This window comes from Puma concolor, chromosome C2 (assembly GCF_028749965.1).
Source record: "Puma concolor isolate L17-30 chromosome C2, mPumCon1.1.hap2, whole genome shotgun sequence".
Classification (NCBI taxonomy): Eukaryota; Metazoa; Chordata; class Mammalia; order Carnivora; family Felidae; genus Puma; species Puma concolor.
Window position 1 is genome coordinate 76,991,810 of NC_141675.1, and position 17,542 is coordinate 77,009,351.

The following is a 17,542-nucleotide window of genomic DNA, read 5'->3' on the forward strand; positions in this document are numbered from 1 at the left end:
ACAGATAGCCTGTGAGGCTTTGGAAATATTTGGGTGATTGGTAAAGGCTTTAGCAGGTGTGGTGGCTGTGGGAACTAAAAGGTAAAGATGGCTCTGAGAGGAGGAAAGAAGGTTCTTTAGAAACAGGTATATGAAATGTAGGAGTTGAGAGAGAAGGAAGACACAGAAGTATGATCTTAGTGTTAATTTTACTGTATTTTAAGCAACCACAATGATAGCCTTTTGCTAAAGGCAGTTTTACACATGTAGTTTACAGTTAAATTTCTTTGAATTCTGATCTCTTGTTTCCAAAAGCAATAATTTCTAAGCAGGAAATTTAGAGGCTTTCCTGGTTAATTTCATGGAAGAAAAAAGTAATGATGTTCATATTTAATGAGCATCTACTCTGTGATATGCAGCCATTGGTCACATCTCGCTGAGATATTAGGACTTCAGCATTTAAAAAATATGTGAAAGGGTCTTCCATCCTCAGAATTTAGAAACCAAGAGGGGCGCCTGGGTGGCGCAGTCGGTTAAGCGTCCGACTTCAGCCAGGTCATGATCTCGCGGTCCGTGAGTTCGAGCCCCACGTCGGGCTCTGGGCTGATGGCTCAGAGCCTGGAGCCTGTTTCCGATTCTGTGTCTTCCTCTCTCTCTGCCCCTCCCCTGTTCATGCTCTGTCTCTCTCTGTCCCAAAAATAAATAAACGTAGAAACCAAGAAAATCCAGACTAAGAAATGGTAATGCAGTAGAGTTCACTAAAGACTAATTATTATCCCACACTTACGTATTTTCTTGTGTTAGAATGGTTATTAAAAATGGTGTTTGACTTTGAACTTGTACTTTTGGCCAAGATGGATTAGTGGGCACTGGATTACTCTCCCGTATAGAAGAAAGAAAAAAAAAACTTTTCAAGATACTGGCTACCAGGTAGTGAAGGCCAGCAATCTCTGACAAAATGGGAAACAAATGGCATGAGCCCTGTTATTATCCTAGCTTCTAGCCTAGAGAGAAGTTCTAGGCTGTAGCTCAGGGGTGAGGGACCCACTTGGAGTCTGAAGGACTCTATAAACTGAGACTGTGGAAGACTAAGGTGGGTTGAGTTTACAGGACAGCGTAGGACAGTGTACTGGAGAGGACAGACAGCACCATACCTGTGATTCCCTTTGGGTATTCAGCAGACAGTTGATCAACAGACATATGAGGAAACTCCAAGAACTATGTGATAGGTTTGGAAGGAACTGTATCCAGTGCTCGCACTGGCTTGTTTATACCAGCCAAAATGGAAAGCTTCATGATTTATAGGGCATTGGGTAGAATACTCAGGTTATATCTTGGTTTGGTAGTGGGGAATAATTAGGACCAGAATAAACACTGCTCTGGTCCCTACTACAGATCTTAAAAGCAAGACCAGAAAGAATCAAACTGTTTCCACATAACTTAACTACCTCACAAAACAAAGCACAAGAATATTTTGTTTGTAATGTTTTATTTATTTATTTTGAGAGGGAGATGGAGGGGGCAGAGAGAATCCCAAGTAGGCTCTGCTCGGTTGGCGCAGAGACTGACACTGGGCTCCATCTCACAAGCCACAAGATCGTGATCTGAGCCAAAATCAAGAGTAGGATGCTCAACCAACTGAGATACCCAGGTGCCCCCCAAAAGCACAGGAATATCAATAGGAAAACAGAAATGTCCAGAACCCAACAAGATAAAATTCACAGTGTCTGCCATTCAGTCAGAGATTACTAGGCATGTAAAGAAGAAGAGAAACACAATTTAGAGTGAGGAGACAAATCAATCAAAACTGACTTAGACCGGAAACAGAGGTTAGAATTAGCAGACAAGGACATAACAGTTATTATAACTATAGTCCATATATCCAAAAAGTTAAGTAGTGACATGAAGGATATTTAGAAAAGTACAAATCTAACTTCTAGAGATAAAAATTACAGTGCTTGAAATGAAAAATGCCCTGGATGAGATTAATGTTAGAGAGTAGACATTATAGGAACATTAGTGAACTTGAAGATAGAGCAATAGAATTTATCCAAAATGAAACACAGAAAAAATAATTAAAAAAAATATTTGTGACCTGTGAGACACATTAAGTAGGCTAACATATGAGCAGTTGGAATCTCTGAAGAAAAGGAGAGGGGGGCGCCTGATTAGCTCAGTCGGTTAAGCATCATATTTCAGCTCAGGTCATGATCTTGTGGTTTGTGGGTTTGAGCCCCATGTTGGGCTCTGTGCTGACAGCTCAGAGCCTGGAGCCTGCTTCAGATTCTGTGTCTCCTTCTGTCTCTTTCCTTTCCCCACTTGTACTCTGTCTCTCTCTGTCTCTCAAAAATAAATAAAAATGTTTAAAAAAAAAAAAAAGAGGAAAAAAATGGAAGAAGGAATGATCAAAAACTTTCCAAAACTATAAACACAAATTTTCAGGAAGCTCAGCAAACCCCGGACTTTAAGCTGTATTACAAAGCTGTGATCATCAAGACAGTATGGTACTGGCACAAGAACAGACACTCAGATCAGTGGAACAGAATAGAGAACCCAGAAATGGACCCACAAACGTATGGTCAACTAATCTTTGACAAAGCAGGAAAGAATATCCAATAGAATAAAGACAGTGTCTCTTCAGCAAGTGGTGCTGGGAAAACTGGATAGCGACATGCAGAAGAATGAACCTGGGCCACTTTCTTACACCACATACAAAAATAAACTCAAAATGGATGAAAGACCTCAATGTAAGACAGGAAGCCATCAAAATCCTAGAGGAGAAAGCAGGCAAAAACCTCTTTGACCTTGGCTGCAGCAACTTCTTACTCAACACCTCTCCGGAGGCAAGGGAAACAAAAGCAAAAATGAACTATTGGGACCTCATCAAAATAAAAAGCTTCTGCACAGTGAAGGAAACAATCAACAAAACTAAAAGGCAACCGACGGAATGGGAGAAGATATTTGCAAACAGCATATCAGATAAAGGGTTAGTATCCAAAATCTATAAAGAACTTATCAAACTCAACACCCAAAAAACAAATAATCCAGTGAAGAAATGGGCAAAAGACATCAATAGACATACAGATGGCCAACTGACACATGAAAAAATGCTCAACATCACTCATCATCAGGGAAATACAAATCAAAACCACAATGAGATACCACCTTACACTTGTCAGAATGGCTAACATTAACAACTCAGGCAATGACAGATGTTGGTGAGGATGTGGAGAAAGAGGATCTCTTTTGCATTGTTGGTGGGAATGCAAACTGGTGCAGCCATTCTGGAAAACACTGTGGAGGTTCCTCAAAAAATTGAAACTAGAACAACCCTACGACCCAGCAATTGCACTACTAGGCATTTATCCATGGGATACAGGTGTGCTGTTTCGAAGGGACACATGCACCCCCCATGTTTATAGCAACACTGTCAACAATAGCCAAAGTATGGAAAGAGCCCAAATGTACATCGATGGATGAATGGATAAAGAAGATGTGGTATATATATACAATGGAGTATTACTCAGCAATCAAAAAGAATGAAATGTTGCCATTTGCAACTACGTGGATGGAACTGGGGGATATTATGCTAAGCGAAATTAGTCAGAGAAAGACAAATATATGACTTCACTCATATGAGGATTTTAAGATACGAAACAGATGAACATAAGGAAGGGAAGCAAAAATATAAAAACTGGGAGGGGGACCAAAACATAAGAGACTCTCAAATACGGAGAGCAAACAGAGGGTTGCTGGAGGGGTTGTGGGAGTGGGGGTTGGGCTAAATGGGTAAGGGGCATTAAGGAATCTACTCCTGAAATCATTGTTGCACTATATGCTAACTAACTTAGATGTAAATTAAAAAAATAAAATTAAAAAAAGCTCAGCAAACCTAAGCACAAGTAAAATAAAACCGTATATAGATTGTTCAAAATAAGTAAAGAGAAAAATATTAAAGCAGCTAGAGAAGAAAGGCACATTAAATGCAGAAGAGCAACAGTAAGTATGAAAGCAGATTCCTCATCAGAAACAATTTGAGCAATCTCCAAAGATATATAGATGGTCAATAAGCATAGCCAAGATGCTCAGCGTTGTTAATCATTAAGGAAATGCATATCAAAACGCAATGAAATACTCACTTCATACCCACTAGGCCGGCTGTAACTAAAAACGTAGACAGTCATAAATATTGGTGAAGATAAGGAAAAAATGGGACTGTTATATGCTGCTGGTGGGAAATGGTACAGCTGCTGCGGAAAACATTGTGGCAGTTCCTCAAAATGTTAAACATATTCATGAGGATTCATTTGAGCAATTTTCCTAGGTATATACCCAAGAGAAGTGAAAATACGTCCACACAAACACTTGTTCGCAAATGTTCATGGCAGCATTATTCATAATAGCCAAAAAATGGAAACAGTCCAATGTCCACCACTTGGTAAGTGGATGAATAAAAAGTGACATAGCCACGTAATAGAATACTGTCCCACAATAACAAGGATGAACTACTGACACGTGCTACAACATGGATGGATGAACCTTTTCAAAAAACTATGTTAAGTGAAAGAAGCCATATGGAAAGATTGATTCTGTGAGATGTCCAGAAAAGCCAAGTTTACGGAGATAGATGTAGAGTAGTGGTTACTTGAGAGTGGGAGTGGGAATAAGGGTTGACTGGAAATGAATACAAGGGGTCTTTGTGGATTGATGGAAATGTTCTAAAACTGGATTTTAGTGATGGTTGGGCAACTGTAAATGTATTAAAATTATTGAATTTTACATTTAATGAGTGAATTATGTGGTATATAAATTATACCTCAGCACTGTTATTTAACAAGAGCTATTGACTGTTTAAAACAAAAATAATGTAATGTTTATGATAATGTGGAAGTAGTGTGTATGATGAAAATAGTGCATAGCAGGGAGTGGGGCATAGAAGTATATCATTATAAGGATTTACATTATACATCAAATAGTATGATATTACTTAAATGTAGATAGAGATGAGTTAAAGTTACATGTTGTAAACACCAGAGGAATCGCTGAAAAAAAGATGTGTAACTAAATAAGTTAATAGTAGTGACAAAATGGAATGTTAAAAAATATTAAATTCAGTGAAGCCTAAAAAATAGGAACAGGCAATACAAGTAGAAAAAACAGTTAATATGATCATCAATCTAAAGCCAACCATATCAATTACAGCAAGTGGAAATAGTCTAAAGATTTCAGTTAAAAGGTAGATTGTCAGACTGGATAAAGAAATTTAAGAACCAAATCTGTGCTGTGGACAAATCGCGTGAAGTACGAAGACCTAGATAAATTAAAAGATGATAGAAAAAGACATACCCTGCAAACTCTAATCATAATCACTAGATTTCAGAGTAGGAAATATTGTCTGAGATAAAGAGAAATTTCAAATTGGTAAAAAGGGGTTACAAGAAGATAAACCATCTTAAAGATTTAAGCACCCAATGTCAGACCTCCAATACATGTGAAGCAAACACTGACAGAATGGAAAGGAGAAACTGACAAACCACAATTACACAAAACTCCTTTCGGTCATTAATAGAATTAGGAGACAGAAAATCATTAAAGGTGTGGAAGACTTAGACACTATTGATTGACCAATTGACCTAAGTGACATTTACAGAATATTCCACCAAACAAAAGCAAGTTACAAACTTTTTTCAAGAGCACGTGGAGTATGCACCAATATAGGTTATATGATAAGCCATAAAACAAACTTTCATAAATTGTTGAAGGAATCATCAGAGTAAGTCTGGGAAGAACCCAAATATTTGGAATTTAAACCACACTTTTATAAATAACCCATGAGTCAAAGAAGAAATCTCAGAGGAAATTGGAATATATTTTAAACTGAATGAAAATGAAATTACAACATATCAAAATCTGGGGCCTACAGTTAAATCCGTTTTTAAGAGTAACTTACAGCATTAAATACGTGTATTAGGAAAGAAGAAAAATCTCAAATTAATGCCCTAAGCTTCTACCTTAATTAAGGAAATAGAGAAATATAACTTAGATTGAAGAAAGAAATAAAAAGGTGAACACAAATCAGTTAAATAGAAAATTGACAGACCTTAGAGAAAATCAAAGGAATCAAAAGCTGTTTCTTTAAAAGAGAAATAAAATTGATAAGCCTCTAGCGAGACTAATTAAGGAAAAGGGAAGACACAGTTACCAGTATCAGGAATGGAAGAGGTGTCATCACTGTAGAGAGTATAGATATTAAAAAGATAATGTGCATAATTTTATGCCAATGAATTCAACTTTAGGTGAAATGGAAAAATTCTTTGGAATGCACAGATTACCAAAGCTGACTCAAAAGCAATAGAAAGTCTAAGTCACTATACATCAGTTAAAGAAATGATTGATTCTCTATAGAGAAGCCCCAGGCCCAGACAGCTTCACTGGTGAAGTCTGTCATATTTAAGGAAAAAAAAACTGTACACAAAAATCTTTAAAAAATGGAGGAAAAGGGAGCATGTAACTCTTTTTATGAGATTAGATTGACTCTGATGATAAAATCAGACAAAGATACTACAATAGAGAACACTACAGATTAATACCCTCATAAGCATAGAAGCAAAAATACTCAAAATATTAGCAAATAGAAACAAGCAATGTATAATAAGAGTACTAACATGAGCAAATGCTGTTTGTCCAAGGCATGCAAGGGTGCTTAACATTCAAAATCAATATAATTTACCGTACTAGTTGATTGTAAAAGAAAAACCATAATATCATTTCAGAAGTAAGTATTTGACAAAGTTCGATAGCCATTGCTGAGAAAATTCATGGCAAACTGGGAATAGAAGGGAACTTTTTCAACCTGATGATCAAGGGCATCTACAAAATCTTAAAGCTAACATCATACTTAAAGTAGTATTGCCAAAAAAACCCCCCAAAATCAAAGATGCTGATTCTGATCAAACATCTTCTAGAGAAAATATGGAAGACAGAGGAACAAGTTAAAAGATTCCATGTGGATGCAGTTAGCAAAATCCAGATAGTGGGAAACTATGGAATTAAGTGTTCCAGTTTCTTCAACAGTTAACTTCAAGGAAAATAAAGGTTTGAGAGAGATGGAGTCAAAACCTATAAATTAAAAGAAAATTAAGGGACCTATCAGCCAGCTCCAACATGTGGCCTTTCATTGGATCTTAGATTTAGTCAAATGAAATGTAGAAAAAGCAAAAACAAAACAACAAAAATCTCAACAACATTTGACATTTATGAGACCATTTGAAATCTAAACACTGGATATTTCATACTAAGGAATGATTGTTAAATTTTTTAAAATATGCTAATGAAGTTCTGGGTATGTTAAAAAGGGCTAATTTATGCATATACTGAATTTTTATAAATGAAATACTCAAAGTCTGAGATTCATTTCAAAATTATACTATGTATAGGGGAGTCAGTGGGAATATAGGTGAGACAAGATTGGTGATGATATTGGTAATTAATGAAGCTGATTAATGGATGAAGAGTATTCTCTCTACTTTTGGATATATTTTTAAATTTCATAGCTTAAGTTTAAAGGTTATCCTAGTTATCAGTTATTGGCCATTTGCATATTTTGGGACATTTATAAATGTTAATATATTTAAGTTTCATAGAAACTGCATGGTTTTTCAAAGATGAAAAATGAATGACAGAAGTTTGAAACATGTTTAGGGTCATACCTTAAGTGACTGAGCCAAAATTGGCAATCCAAATTTATCACATGGTAGGTTTCATTTCTCTTTTGCTGGGCTATGCTGACTTCCATATATTATTCTGCTTTGTCTTCCAGTTTCTTCTTGTGTATTATATTGGTGTTTATTTCAAAGAACATGGAGGTGCCATTTTCAAACAGCCCTGTTCTTTGTCAGAAGCAGTGAATACCTGTCTTCCAGTAATGGGCAGGTTGCAGCATTTTCCCTTTAGATTTAGAAAGTTGGCTTATTCTTCCCATTTTTGTATTATTCTGAAAAATAAAAAGGCCGTGGGTAGGCAGAGAATTAACTTTTTGCACTTTGTCTTTTCTGCCACTTCACTGACTGGCGCTTGACTGACATTTTTCCCTCACTAATTTGTGGGATAAAACTGTTGATCTAAAATGTCTGTGTAATTGACATTCTTTAAAATGTCAATTCTCTAATACATGTTATTTTTACTTTTTTTTTTTATAGGCTTTGGTTGGAGAGAAGGCTTGTTATCAGTCCATCAGTAGTTACAGTGGTCAGATCTTTTACTTGGGGACAAAAGTAAGCTCTTCCACTCTGACTTGACATTTGTTTGTGCCAGGATAGTTGCGGCTGAAGGGGGTTGCTGGTACAGAGAGCAGTGCGTTACAAAGTGCATATTGATCATCAGGAATCTAACACTTTTAGGGTGTGTGTGTGTGTGTGTGTGTGTGTGTGTGTGTGTGTGTGTGTGTATTTTATTTTTTTTTAAGGGATTTATTTTTTAAGTAACCACTGTGCCCAGTGTGGGGCTTGTACTCACAACCCTGAGATCAACAGTTGCATGCTCTAATGACTGAGCCAGCCAGGTGCCCCTTTCAGGGGTATATAGTTGTGATTTTTAGCTAATTTATTTTGCCTTTCAGACATTTTTACTTTCATTTAGGTTCTAGGATGCTTATTTTCTTGATTCAAGGATATACTTTCATAATATTTACATTTATGGTTTTCAAGACGAGGAAGATAGCTTATCATGTATATTTGTCATGTCCTTTAGCTTAGATCAGCTTAGGATATATTAAAATGCATTGAGGTATTTGATTTAAAATAGAATCACCGGAATAGGAACTTGTTTGTGTATCAATTTGTTCCTTGCTTTTTTTTTTTTTAACTTAGAGAAATATTCATTATTAAAGTTCAAAATATTACAGGGATTTGGGGCATTCTTTGTTTCTTGCCTGTGGAATTAATTCCTTGGACTGTAGACTTAACTTTAAATATTTGTTTGATTTACTCTTTAATGTGGGCCCTTGAAAACCCTTTAGTAAATACTTCTAATTGTACTATGAAATATTTTTACCTAAAGAGATGTAAAATGAGATGCAGGACTGGGACAAATGTGTCTCCCAAACTAAGCTGTTAAAGATGATCATTTTAATTATTGTTTCTTTATTTTCTAGTCTGTTTATGTGATGATGCTGAGAAGCTGGAGAGAGGTGAGTTCAAAGTAATTTTATATGTTAGAGCTGTTGAATTGATTAGCATCTTAACATTCTGTTTTGACTTTGCAGGAAAAGATTATTTGGATTTGTGCTTTTTAATTTCAGAAGTATACATCAGAATCTTTATAACTATTAGGTACTTGATTTGCTAATACTGACTATAAATTAGGATTAGATTTAGCTACAAAAGTCAGGAAATTTAAAATAACAGTGGCTTCAATAAGATTTCTCTCTAATGTAAAAACAATCTGGAGGTAGGTAGTCTGTGGCTAGTGCAGCAGCTCAGTGGTCTTTAGTAGACTGTCCTATTCCACCATTCTTGTGTGTGGATTCTAGTCTCAAAGTCATTTAATGTTCCAGTGTGGCTGACGGAGCTCCAGCTGTTAAGTCCACATTCCAGGAAGGAGGAAGGGGAAGAGAAGGGCTGGCGCCTGCCTTTTAAGGTTATCCCCAGGGAAGGCCAAACTTTTCCATTTATTTATCATTGGCTAGAACTTAGTCACATGACCCCAAGTGGCTACCAGGGAGTCTTAGAAGTGTCCTTTTGCTGGTATATTGCTGTCTCAGGTAAACTTGGGATTTGTTACTAAGGAGGAGGGAATGGAGGCACCTGGGTGACTCAGTCCGTTGAGCGTCTGTCTGACTTCGGCTCAGGTCATGATCTCACGACTCCTGAGTTTGAGCCCCGCGCCAGGCTCTGTGCTGACAGCTCAGAACCTGGAGCTCACTTCTGATTCTGTCTCTCCCCCCACCCCCGCCCCTCCCCACTCACGCTCTATCTCTCTTTCTCCTTCCAAAATAAATAAAAACATTTAAAAAATTTTAAAAACAAGGGAGGAGGGTGTGAATGGATGTTGTGGTAAACAACTAACCTTTTCTGTTACAGTGACATTCCAGCTGTTTCCTCTTTTCATATTTAGGCCTTGTGGCTACCTGTATTAGCCCATACAATCACTGTACTATGTAGTGCTTTAAGAAATTGTTTTCATAGAAAAAAGATAGTCACATGATTATTGGAATAATTTTAGCTGTTAAGCAATAACGTCTGAAAAGGTATTAGGTAGAATAGGAATTCTACCTAGTAGTTGGTCAGACAAAGGGGTTTAGCTTCTCTCATTTACTCATTTTAGAGAGTGGATCATCTTCTGAAACAAGATTGTCTTACAGAAGCCTTGGCTCTTGCATGGTCTTTCCATGAAGGAAAAGCAAAAGCAGTAGTGGGTAAGTTGACAGAATACCAGTGTAGTAGACATTGTTTTTCTGGAGTAGAGAAAATGAATACTAATCACTCATAGGACATTTTTTAGCATAGCGTTCAAATATTTTCTAAACAAGATGTCATCAAACCTTACAGACTTCCAGTGAAAAAGGTTAATGACAAATACAGGACATAGAATTTTAAATATTGCTTTTAAAATTCTTTAATTTCATAAGGAGAATTTATAGTTGGAATAAAAAGAAAGTACGTTGATAGGTCATCTGATCCAATAGATGTGAGATGCTCTTACTATGGCATATTAGCCAATACTTTGATATCTAAGGATTGTTATAATTATGTCTTTTGTTAGCACATTATGGATTTTGTTTTTATGCTGAATTTTGCTTCTCTGCAGGATTATCAGGGGATGCCAGTAAGCGAAAGGCTGTTGTTGCAGATCGGGTGAGTATTTTAGTAGGGGCTTTACTAGGGTACAGTACAGATTTGCCTTTGGTATCAGCTAATAATTTTGGGACATGATTAGGTAAATGGCTACAGTCAAGGAGAGAGTGTGTAAAAAAACAAGTGTATAATTCCCTGGTGTCATCTTGAATTCTTTTAAACTTTCTTCTTATCACCTTTCTTTTTTCCCTTGCTCACTCCCTTATGATGATGATAAAATTGTAAAACAAAACAAAACAAAAAAAAAAAAGCCAAAGGACAGCAGAAAGGAGGACGGAAAAACTCAGGGATCTGGATTATTTATGAGTCTGATTATATATAGCCCATAGAAAGTTGACAATTGTTAGTTTTTATGAACAGATAAGTAATTATGAGAAATACTACACATGCAAGTGTTTGTGTTGCCTGAGGTAACAGAGATGGCTGATTTTATTATTATTAATTAGCATTAATATGATTAATGCCAATATTTAATATTGACTTTGTTTTCCTAATCTAGACCTGGTTGAATTTAAATTCATTTATTATAGTCATTCTTCTCTGTTTTTATTGTGCAAGTGCATTGGTAAAAATTATATTCCAAAATAAGTGTAAGCATATAGAAAACATGAATAGAAATTGGTCACTCTTCAGACTCATGAATGATTAATTGTCTCAGTATTAGCTAAAATACTTTAGGAATTTATGTTCTGTCTGTGTTCTCGAGGCAAAGACCTACAGCAGAGCTTTCTGAAGACATTAACTTCGATTTTTCATTTCCTGAGCAACAGAGGTACTACTGAGTCTAGAACCTGGAGATTAGCAAATCAGTACTAGCCCTGAGGCTGCAAGAAATTAGTCTGAGGTTAAAAATATTGGGAAATAAAGCCAGTGAATTTTTTTTTTCAATATATGAAGTTTATTGTCAGATGAATGCAAATTGGTGCAGCCACTCTGGAAAACAGTGTGGAGGTTCTTCAGAAAATTAAAAATAGACCTATCCTATGACCCAGCAATAACACTGCTAGGAATTTACCCAAGGGATACAGGAGTACTGATGCATAGGGGCACTTGTACCCCAATGTTTATAGCAGCACTCTCAACAATAGCCAAATTATGGAAAGAGCCTAAATGTCCATCAACTGATGAATGGATAAAGAAATTGTGGTTTATATACACAATGGAGTACTACATGGCAATGAGAAAGAATGAAATATGGCCCTTTGTAGCAACGTGGATGGAACTGGAGAGTGTGATGCTAAGTGAAATAAGCCATACAGAGAAAGACAGATACCATATGTGTTCACTCTTATGTGGATCCTGAGAAACTTAACAGAAACCCATGGGGGAGGAGAAGGAAAAAAAAAAAAAGAGTTTAGAGTGGGAGAGAGCCAAAGCCTAAGAGACTCTTAAAAACTGCCACTGAATTTTTAAAATTATATATATATATATGACATGTAATTATATGTTTATACATATATGTTATATATATATATATATATATAAATGTATATATATTATATATATATTTTTAATTTTGTTATATCTTTGGGGTGCCTGGGTGGTTCAGTCGGTTGGGTGTCCGACTTCAGCTCAGGTCATGATCTCACAGTCCGTGAGTTCGAGCCCTGCGTCGGGCTCTGTGCTAACAGCTCAGAGCCTGGAGCCTGCTTCAGATTCTGCGTCTCCCTCTCTCTCTGCCCCTCCCCTACTCGTGCTTTATCTCTATCTCAAAAATAAATAAAAACATTAAAAAAATTTTTTAAAAAGTTATATCTTTAATAAAACTCAATTCTGTATTATTTAGGAGGACCTACATATATTAAGTATTGAAAAATTTTAGAGAGATATTTTGATTTTCTATACAAGGCTGTTTTCCTTACAGATGGTAGAAATCCTATTCCACTATGCAGATCGAGCTCTGAAAAAGTGTCCAGACCAGGGAAAAATCCAAGTGATGGAGCAGCATTTTCAGGTACACCTTTGCATGTGCTTCTAATAGACATTGCTATGAATAGGTCTAATACTGCTCTTTTATATTACTTGAGAATAGGGCTTTCATGTTTTGGTTAAACATTTTCAGCATTCAAAACTTTATTGCAGGACTTTTGGAGCATTCTAAATAATGAAATTTTGAAGTAATAGGTAACATGGGGATAGATGGTAAAATGTGGAGTGTTGATGCTTAGCTCTAGTGCTGTGTGGAGGGCAAGGATGTGTACATGAGGGTATATACCTCATATATACCTATAGGTATATACCTATGAACTGACACCTCCCAGTGGCTGACACCTGGCTGATGACTAACATTTATGTTAACTAGGCTAGTTGGAGAAGAGGTGTACCACCAAGGTTTAAATTTAGTTCTCCTAGGAGCACCTGTGATTCAACAACAGCTTGGTTACCTAAAAAAACAAAACAAAAAGATCTCTAAAACATGCAGGTGAAAGATCTTTAGTTTCTTCTGGAACTCATTGAAAATGGAAGTCAAGGAACAGTTTAAAGACATGTACAATTTTTGTTATGCGAGTTTTACTGTTTGTAGTGATCACCAGTTATATTTATTGCAAATTTCTGTTTGTCCTTCTCCATTTTTTAGAGCTCCCTCACCTCTCCCTTCCCTGCCTTCACTTGTAACAAATATTGGAGGGTCTAATACAGGAGTCAGCGAACATTTTCTAAGAAGGGTCATGGTGGGCAAATTTAGGCTTTGTGGGGAGCATATGGTCTGTGTCATATGTTCCTCTTTGTTTTCTTTCTTTCTTCTTTCTTTTAAACAACGCTTAAAAAATGTAAAAACCATTCTTAGCTATGAGCCATTCAGAAACAGGCTGTGGGCAGGACTTGGTCCATGGGCCAAAGTGTGCACCTCCTGGTCTTACATGTACTAGGCACTGGACATACAGTTTGTAAAATAGACATGGTCCTCGCTGTCTTAAAGTTTGCACTCCAGTCAAGGTTATTTTTCTTGTTTACATGAATGGAAACATTTAAAAGACATCTAAGGGTTTTGAAGTTCTAAAGAGCAGGCACAGCTTTTCTATTTCCATGTCTCCATTTGATGCTAGTAACTTTGGAAGACAAGGCTAGAGATGGAAGGTATGAGAGAAGGATTTGGTTTCCTGAGCTGTACTCTTTAATGTCATAGTAGTGGGCTCCTGGCAGGGTAACTTTTATTACTATTTGACTGCAAGCTCGTTACATTTATCAATAAAATAGAGAAATGAGCCCCTATAAAATTACGGAAAAAGATAAGAGGAAGGCATACGGCAGAAAGAAAGCACATGGGGACAATACTGTTTGGCAGCAATATCTTGTATATAAATTTTGTATACCATTGCAGTGTAAATAGAATACAGTATTTTAATGAGGGGATGTCTATTACCTTGAAGTGATGAGATGGTACTTATGAAAGAACTCTGGCTATTGAAAGGTACACTTTGTTGAAAAAAAAAGAAAAAACCATAGGGAACACTGGGAGGGGCTAATGAGGGGTGTGTGTATGTGTGATACAGAAACCACAGTGCTGGGGAAGGATATGGCAGAGAGCTATAAAAGAAAGGAAAAAAAGTGATGTTCTGGTGGAGAAATATGAAAGAATCTTGGCATGACAGGGACTATAGATGATTGTTTCTTTTCTTTTTCTTTCTTTTTTTTTTTTTTTTTTAAATTTCAAGAGCCTGAGTGAGGGAGGGGCAGAGAGAGAGAATCCCAAGCAGGCTCTGTGCTTTCCGCACAGAGCCCAACAGGGGGGTTGATCTCACAAACCATGAGATCATGACCTGAGCTGAAATCAAGAGGCGGATGCTGAAACCACTTAGCCACCCAGGCGCCCCTATAGATGATTGCTTCTAATGCAGTTTATAAAATTTACAGAGAAACAAACTGTAGTAGTAATGTGTTGTTCAACTTCTAGATATATGTTGGAAGTTTCATTCTGCTAAAAGAATATCTCCTAAAATTTTTTGATTTATTAATTATTTAGTCTCATAGAAGCTGAAGGAAACAATGGTGAACCATTATTCTGGATTTACTTGATTTACTTTTTTTTTTTTTTTTTAATTTTTTTTTTCAACGTTTTTTATTTATTTTTGGGACAGAGGGAGACAGAGCATGAACGGGGGAGGGGCAGAGAGAGAGGGAGACACAGAATCGGAAACAAGCTCCAGGCTCCGAGCCATCAGCCCAGGGCCTGACGCGGGGCTCGAACTCACGGACCACGAGATCGTGACCTGGCTGAAGTCGGACGCTTAACCGACTGCGCCACCCAGGCGCCCCTCTGGATTTACTTTTTACCAGTAATTGGGGGAATAGAGTAGATAGACTTCCAAGGGAAAAAAATACCACTTTATTTTAAAGATTGTAATAATGTTGCAAAATAAGCTCAGCTTGAATCCTGTGAGAAAGTACATGTTTCAGAAGAAAACTATGGGCACTGTCTCATGGTTATGGCCTCAAAATACAAATGGATTCACAAAGAACAGGAAATTCTTAAATTTTGACATAATAACCACAAAAATTCAAAGAGAATTGAAATGGGGACGAATGTTGAGAGAAGTATCTGTCTACAAAGCACAGAACAGCTACAAAAGATGGAGAGAGGCAGATAATCAAAGATCTATATAAAAAGCAGCATGAACCTGTAAGACTGTCAGAAAGGAAAATAGTACCTGGATTGTGCCTACTAACATGCTAAGGGTTACAAAATAAGGGATTGTGACCAAGATTCACTGAGTATATTCTACATGCCAAGCACTGTGTGAAGTTTTTTGTATTTAATTAATTCTCACAACAACCCCATGGGGATAGATACTGTTTTTAATCCCAATGCATAGATGAGGAAAGTTAGGTTGGGAGAAATTAGGTGATGTTCCAAGGTAACATTGCTGGTAAGTGTTGGGGTCTGTACTCCAATCCAGGCCTTTGTGACTTCAAAGCCCAGCTCTTACTTAACTAGTGTTCTGTATGGTTATTTTCAGAACAAGTGCAAGGAAAAGATCGGTGAGAAAGGGGTGATGTTAACAGATGATCAAGGATGAGAATGACAGCAGACATCTAAGCCATTTAATGCTTACTGTGTGGCAGGCACTGTTAATAATGCTTTACATATATTAACCCATTTAATTCTTTCATAACTGTGTAAGATGAGTCCTGTTATTATTCATACGTATAGATGAGACTGAGGCACAGAGAGGTTAAGTAACCTGTTCCAGGTTACACAGTTCATAAATGATAGAACTGGGATTAGAATTCAGGAAGTTGGGCTTCAGGGTCCACATCTGGATTGCTATACTGTACTGAAGAAGAACACTTCTTATTTTGCTCCCATTTTCATGAGCAAAGAGAATGGTCTTTAAAGTGGAAAAATCTAGTTAAAAATATATTAAAAAACTGAAGCCCAGCATATGTGATATATAGTTAGTTGCATAATGATTGTTTAAAACTCAAAACTCAGTAGAATTATAACCCAGGATACTGCTTGAACAGTTTGTGTCACTGTTCATAATTTTTAAGTAACCTTGGATCGGTTTTTTTTTTTTTTTAAATAAAGCATATTCAATTAAGCATGGATGCCTCAGCAGAGGAGACACAATTTATTTCACTCAGGAGGACAATTTTCTTCTGAAAAAGATGATCTTCAGCCCATTAGGATGAGTGAAATCCATGTATGGTTGGCTATGAATCTGCCATTTTAAGTGTTTGATCTTAATTAGTTAGTCATGAAATAATTAAATAAGTTGGCTCTTAGAGTTTTTTTTAAAGGAAGAGTGGACTTAAGAAATTATCCACTGATAGTTCCAGTGTGGTGTATGAATGTTTTCTGTGAGCTTGCTTGAAATTGACCACGTTAAACTCATAAATTGCCGTTTTGAAAGGTATTTGAGGACAGCATATCCATGGAATGCCTATTACATAATGTCTTGATTTCATTAAAGCGTTTGTGTAAATTTTCCATTATCCTAATGGCAGAAATAGATTCATGAGTAGTAAATAGGTAAGTAAATAGTAAGTAGATTTGTAGCTAGATAAACATCCCTACCCAAAGAGTATTCTTTGGTGGCTTGGTATTAATTACGTTAGGGCTCTTTCCTGTGCAATTTTTTTTTTAGTTGTTTTTTTTTTTTTAACATTTATTTATTTTTGAGACAGAGAGAGACAGAGCATGAACAAGGGAGGGGCAGAGAGAGAGGGAGACACAGAATCTGAAACAGGCTCCAGGCTCTGAGCTGGCAGCACAGAGCCCGACGCGGGGCTCGAACTCACAGACCGTGAGATCATGACCTGAGCCGAAGTCGGACGCTTAACCGACCGAGCCACCCAGGCGCCCCCTTGTGCAATTTTTTATAATTGATTTGGGGTGACGATTTAGTGAGTGACTTGTCAAATATAGGTGGGTGGCACCAGGAGTCTGAGTTCAAAATGATCTTGACAAAATGGAACCAAATTGTCATGAGATAAAATTCAACAAGGATGAACATCAAGACTGCATTAGATCCAAATAATTTAAGTACATGAATACTGGTTTGGGAAGATCTAGCTGGATAAGATTTCAGTTGACCACAAACTTAGCATGAGTTAATAGTGTGTTAAGGCCCAAGATAAAGGTAAGGAATAGTTCCATTGGGCTATTGGTTGGAAATAAAAGCTCTGAGGTATTTATGGACTACTGACAGATTAAGCTACATCCACAACCAGGATGGTGGGAGATTTAAAAAATGACTGGAAAAAAA

At 36.8% G+C, this 17,542-nt stretch overlaps 1 protein-coding gene across 7 annotated transcripts in view; it reads left to right on the top strand.

Moving 5' to 3' along the window:
* VPS8 (VPS8 subunit of CORVET complex) overlaps positions 1-17,542 on the top strand; it is a 253,246-nt gene that overhangs the window by 51,050 nt on the left and 184,654 nt on the right. For all 7 annotated transcript variants that reach the window (XR_015240159.1, XR_015240160.1, XR_015240161.1 and 4 more), the window contains exons 16-20: positions 8,178-8,252; positions 9,131-9,166; positions 10,303-10,393; positions 10,786-10,832; positions 12,697-12,786. Coding sequence is in view for 4 of the 7 variants with exons in the window: in XM_086674896.1 (XP_086531022.1) it covers positions 8,178-8,252; positions 9,131-9,166; positions 10,303-10,393; positions 10,786-10,832; positions 12,697-12,786 (339 nt within the window). In the remaining 3 variants the exon portion in view is untranslated. The remainder of the gene's footprint in view (positions 1-8,177; positions 8,253-9,130; positions 9,167-10,302; positions 10,394-10,785; positions 10,833-12,696; positions 12,787-17,542) is intronic.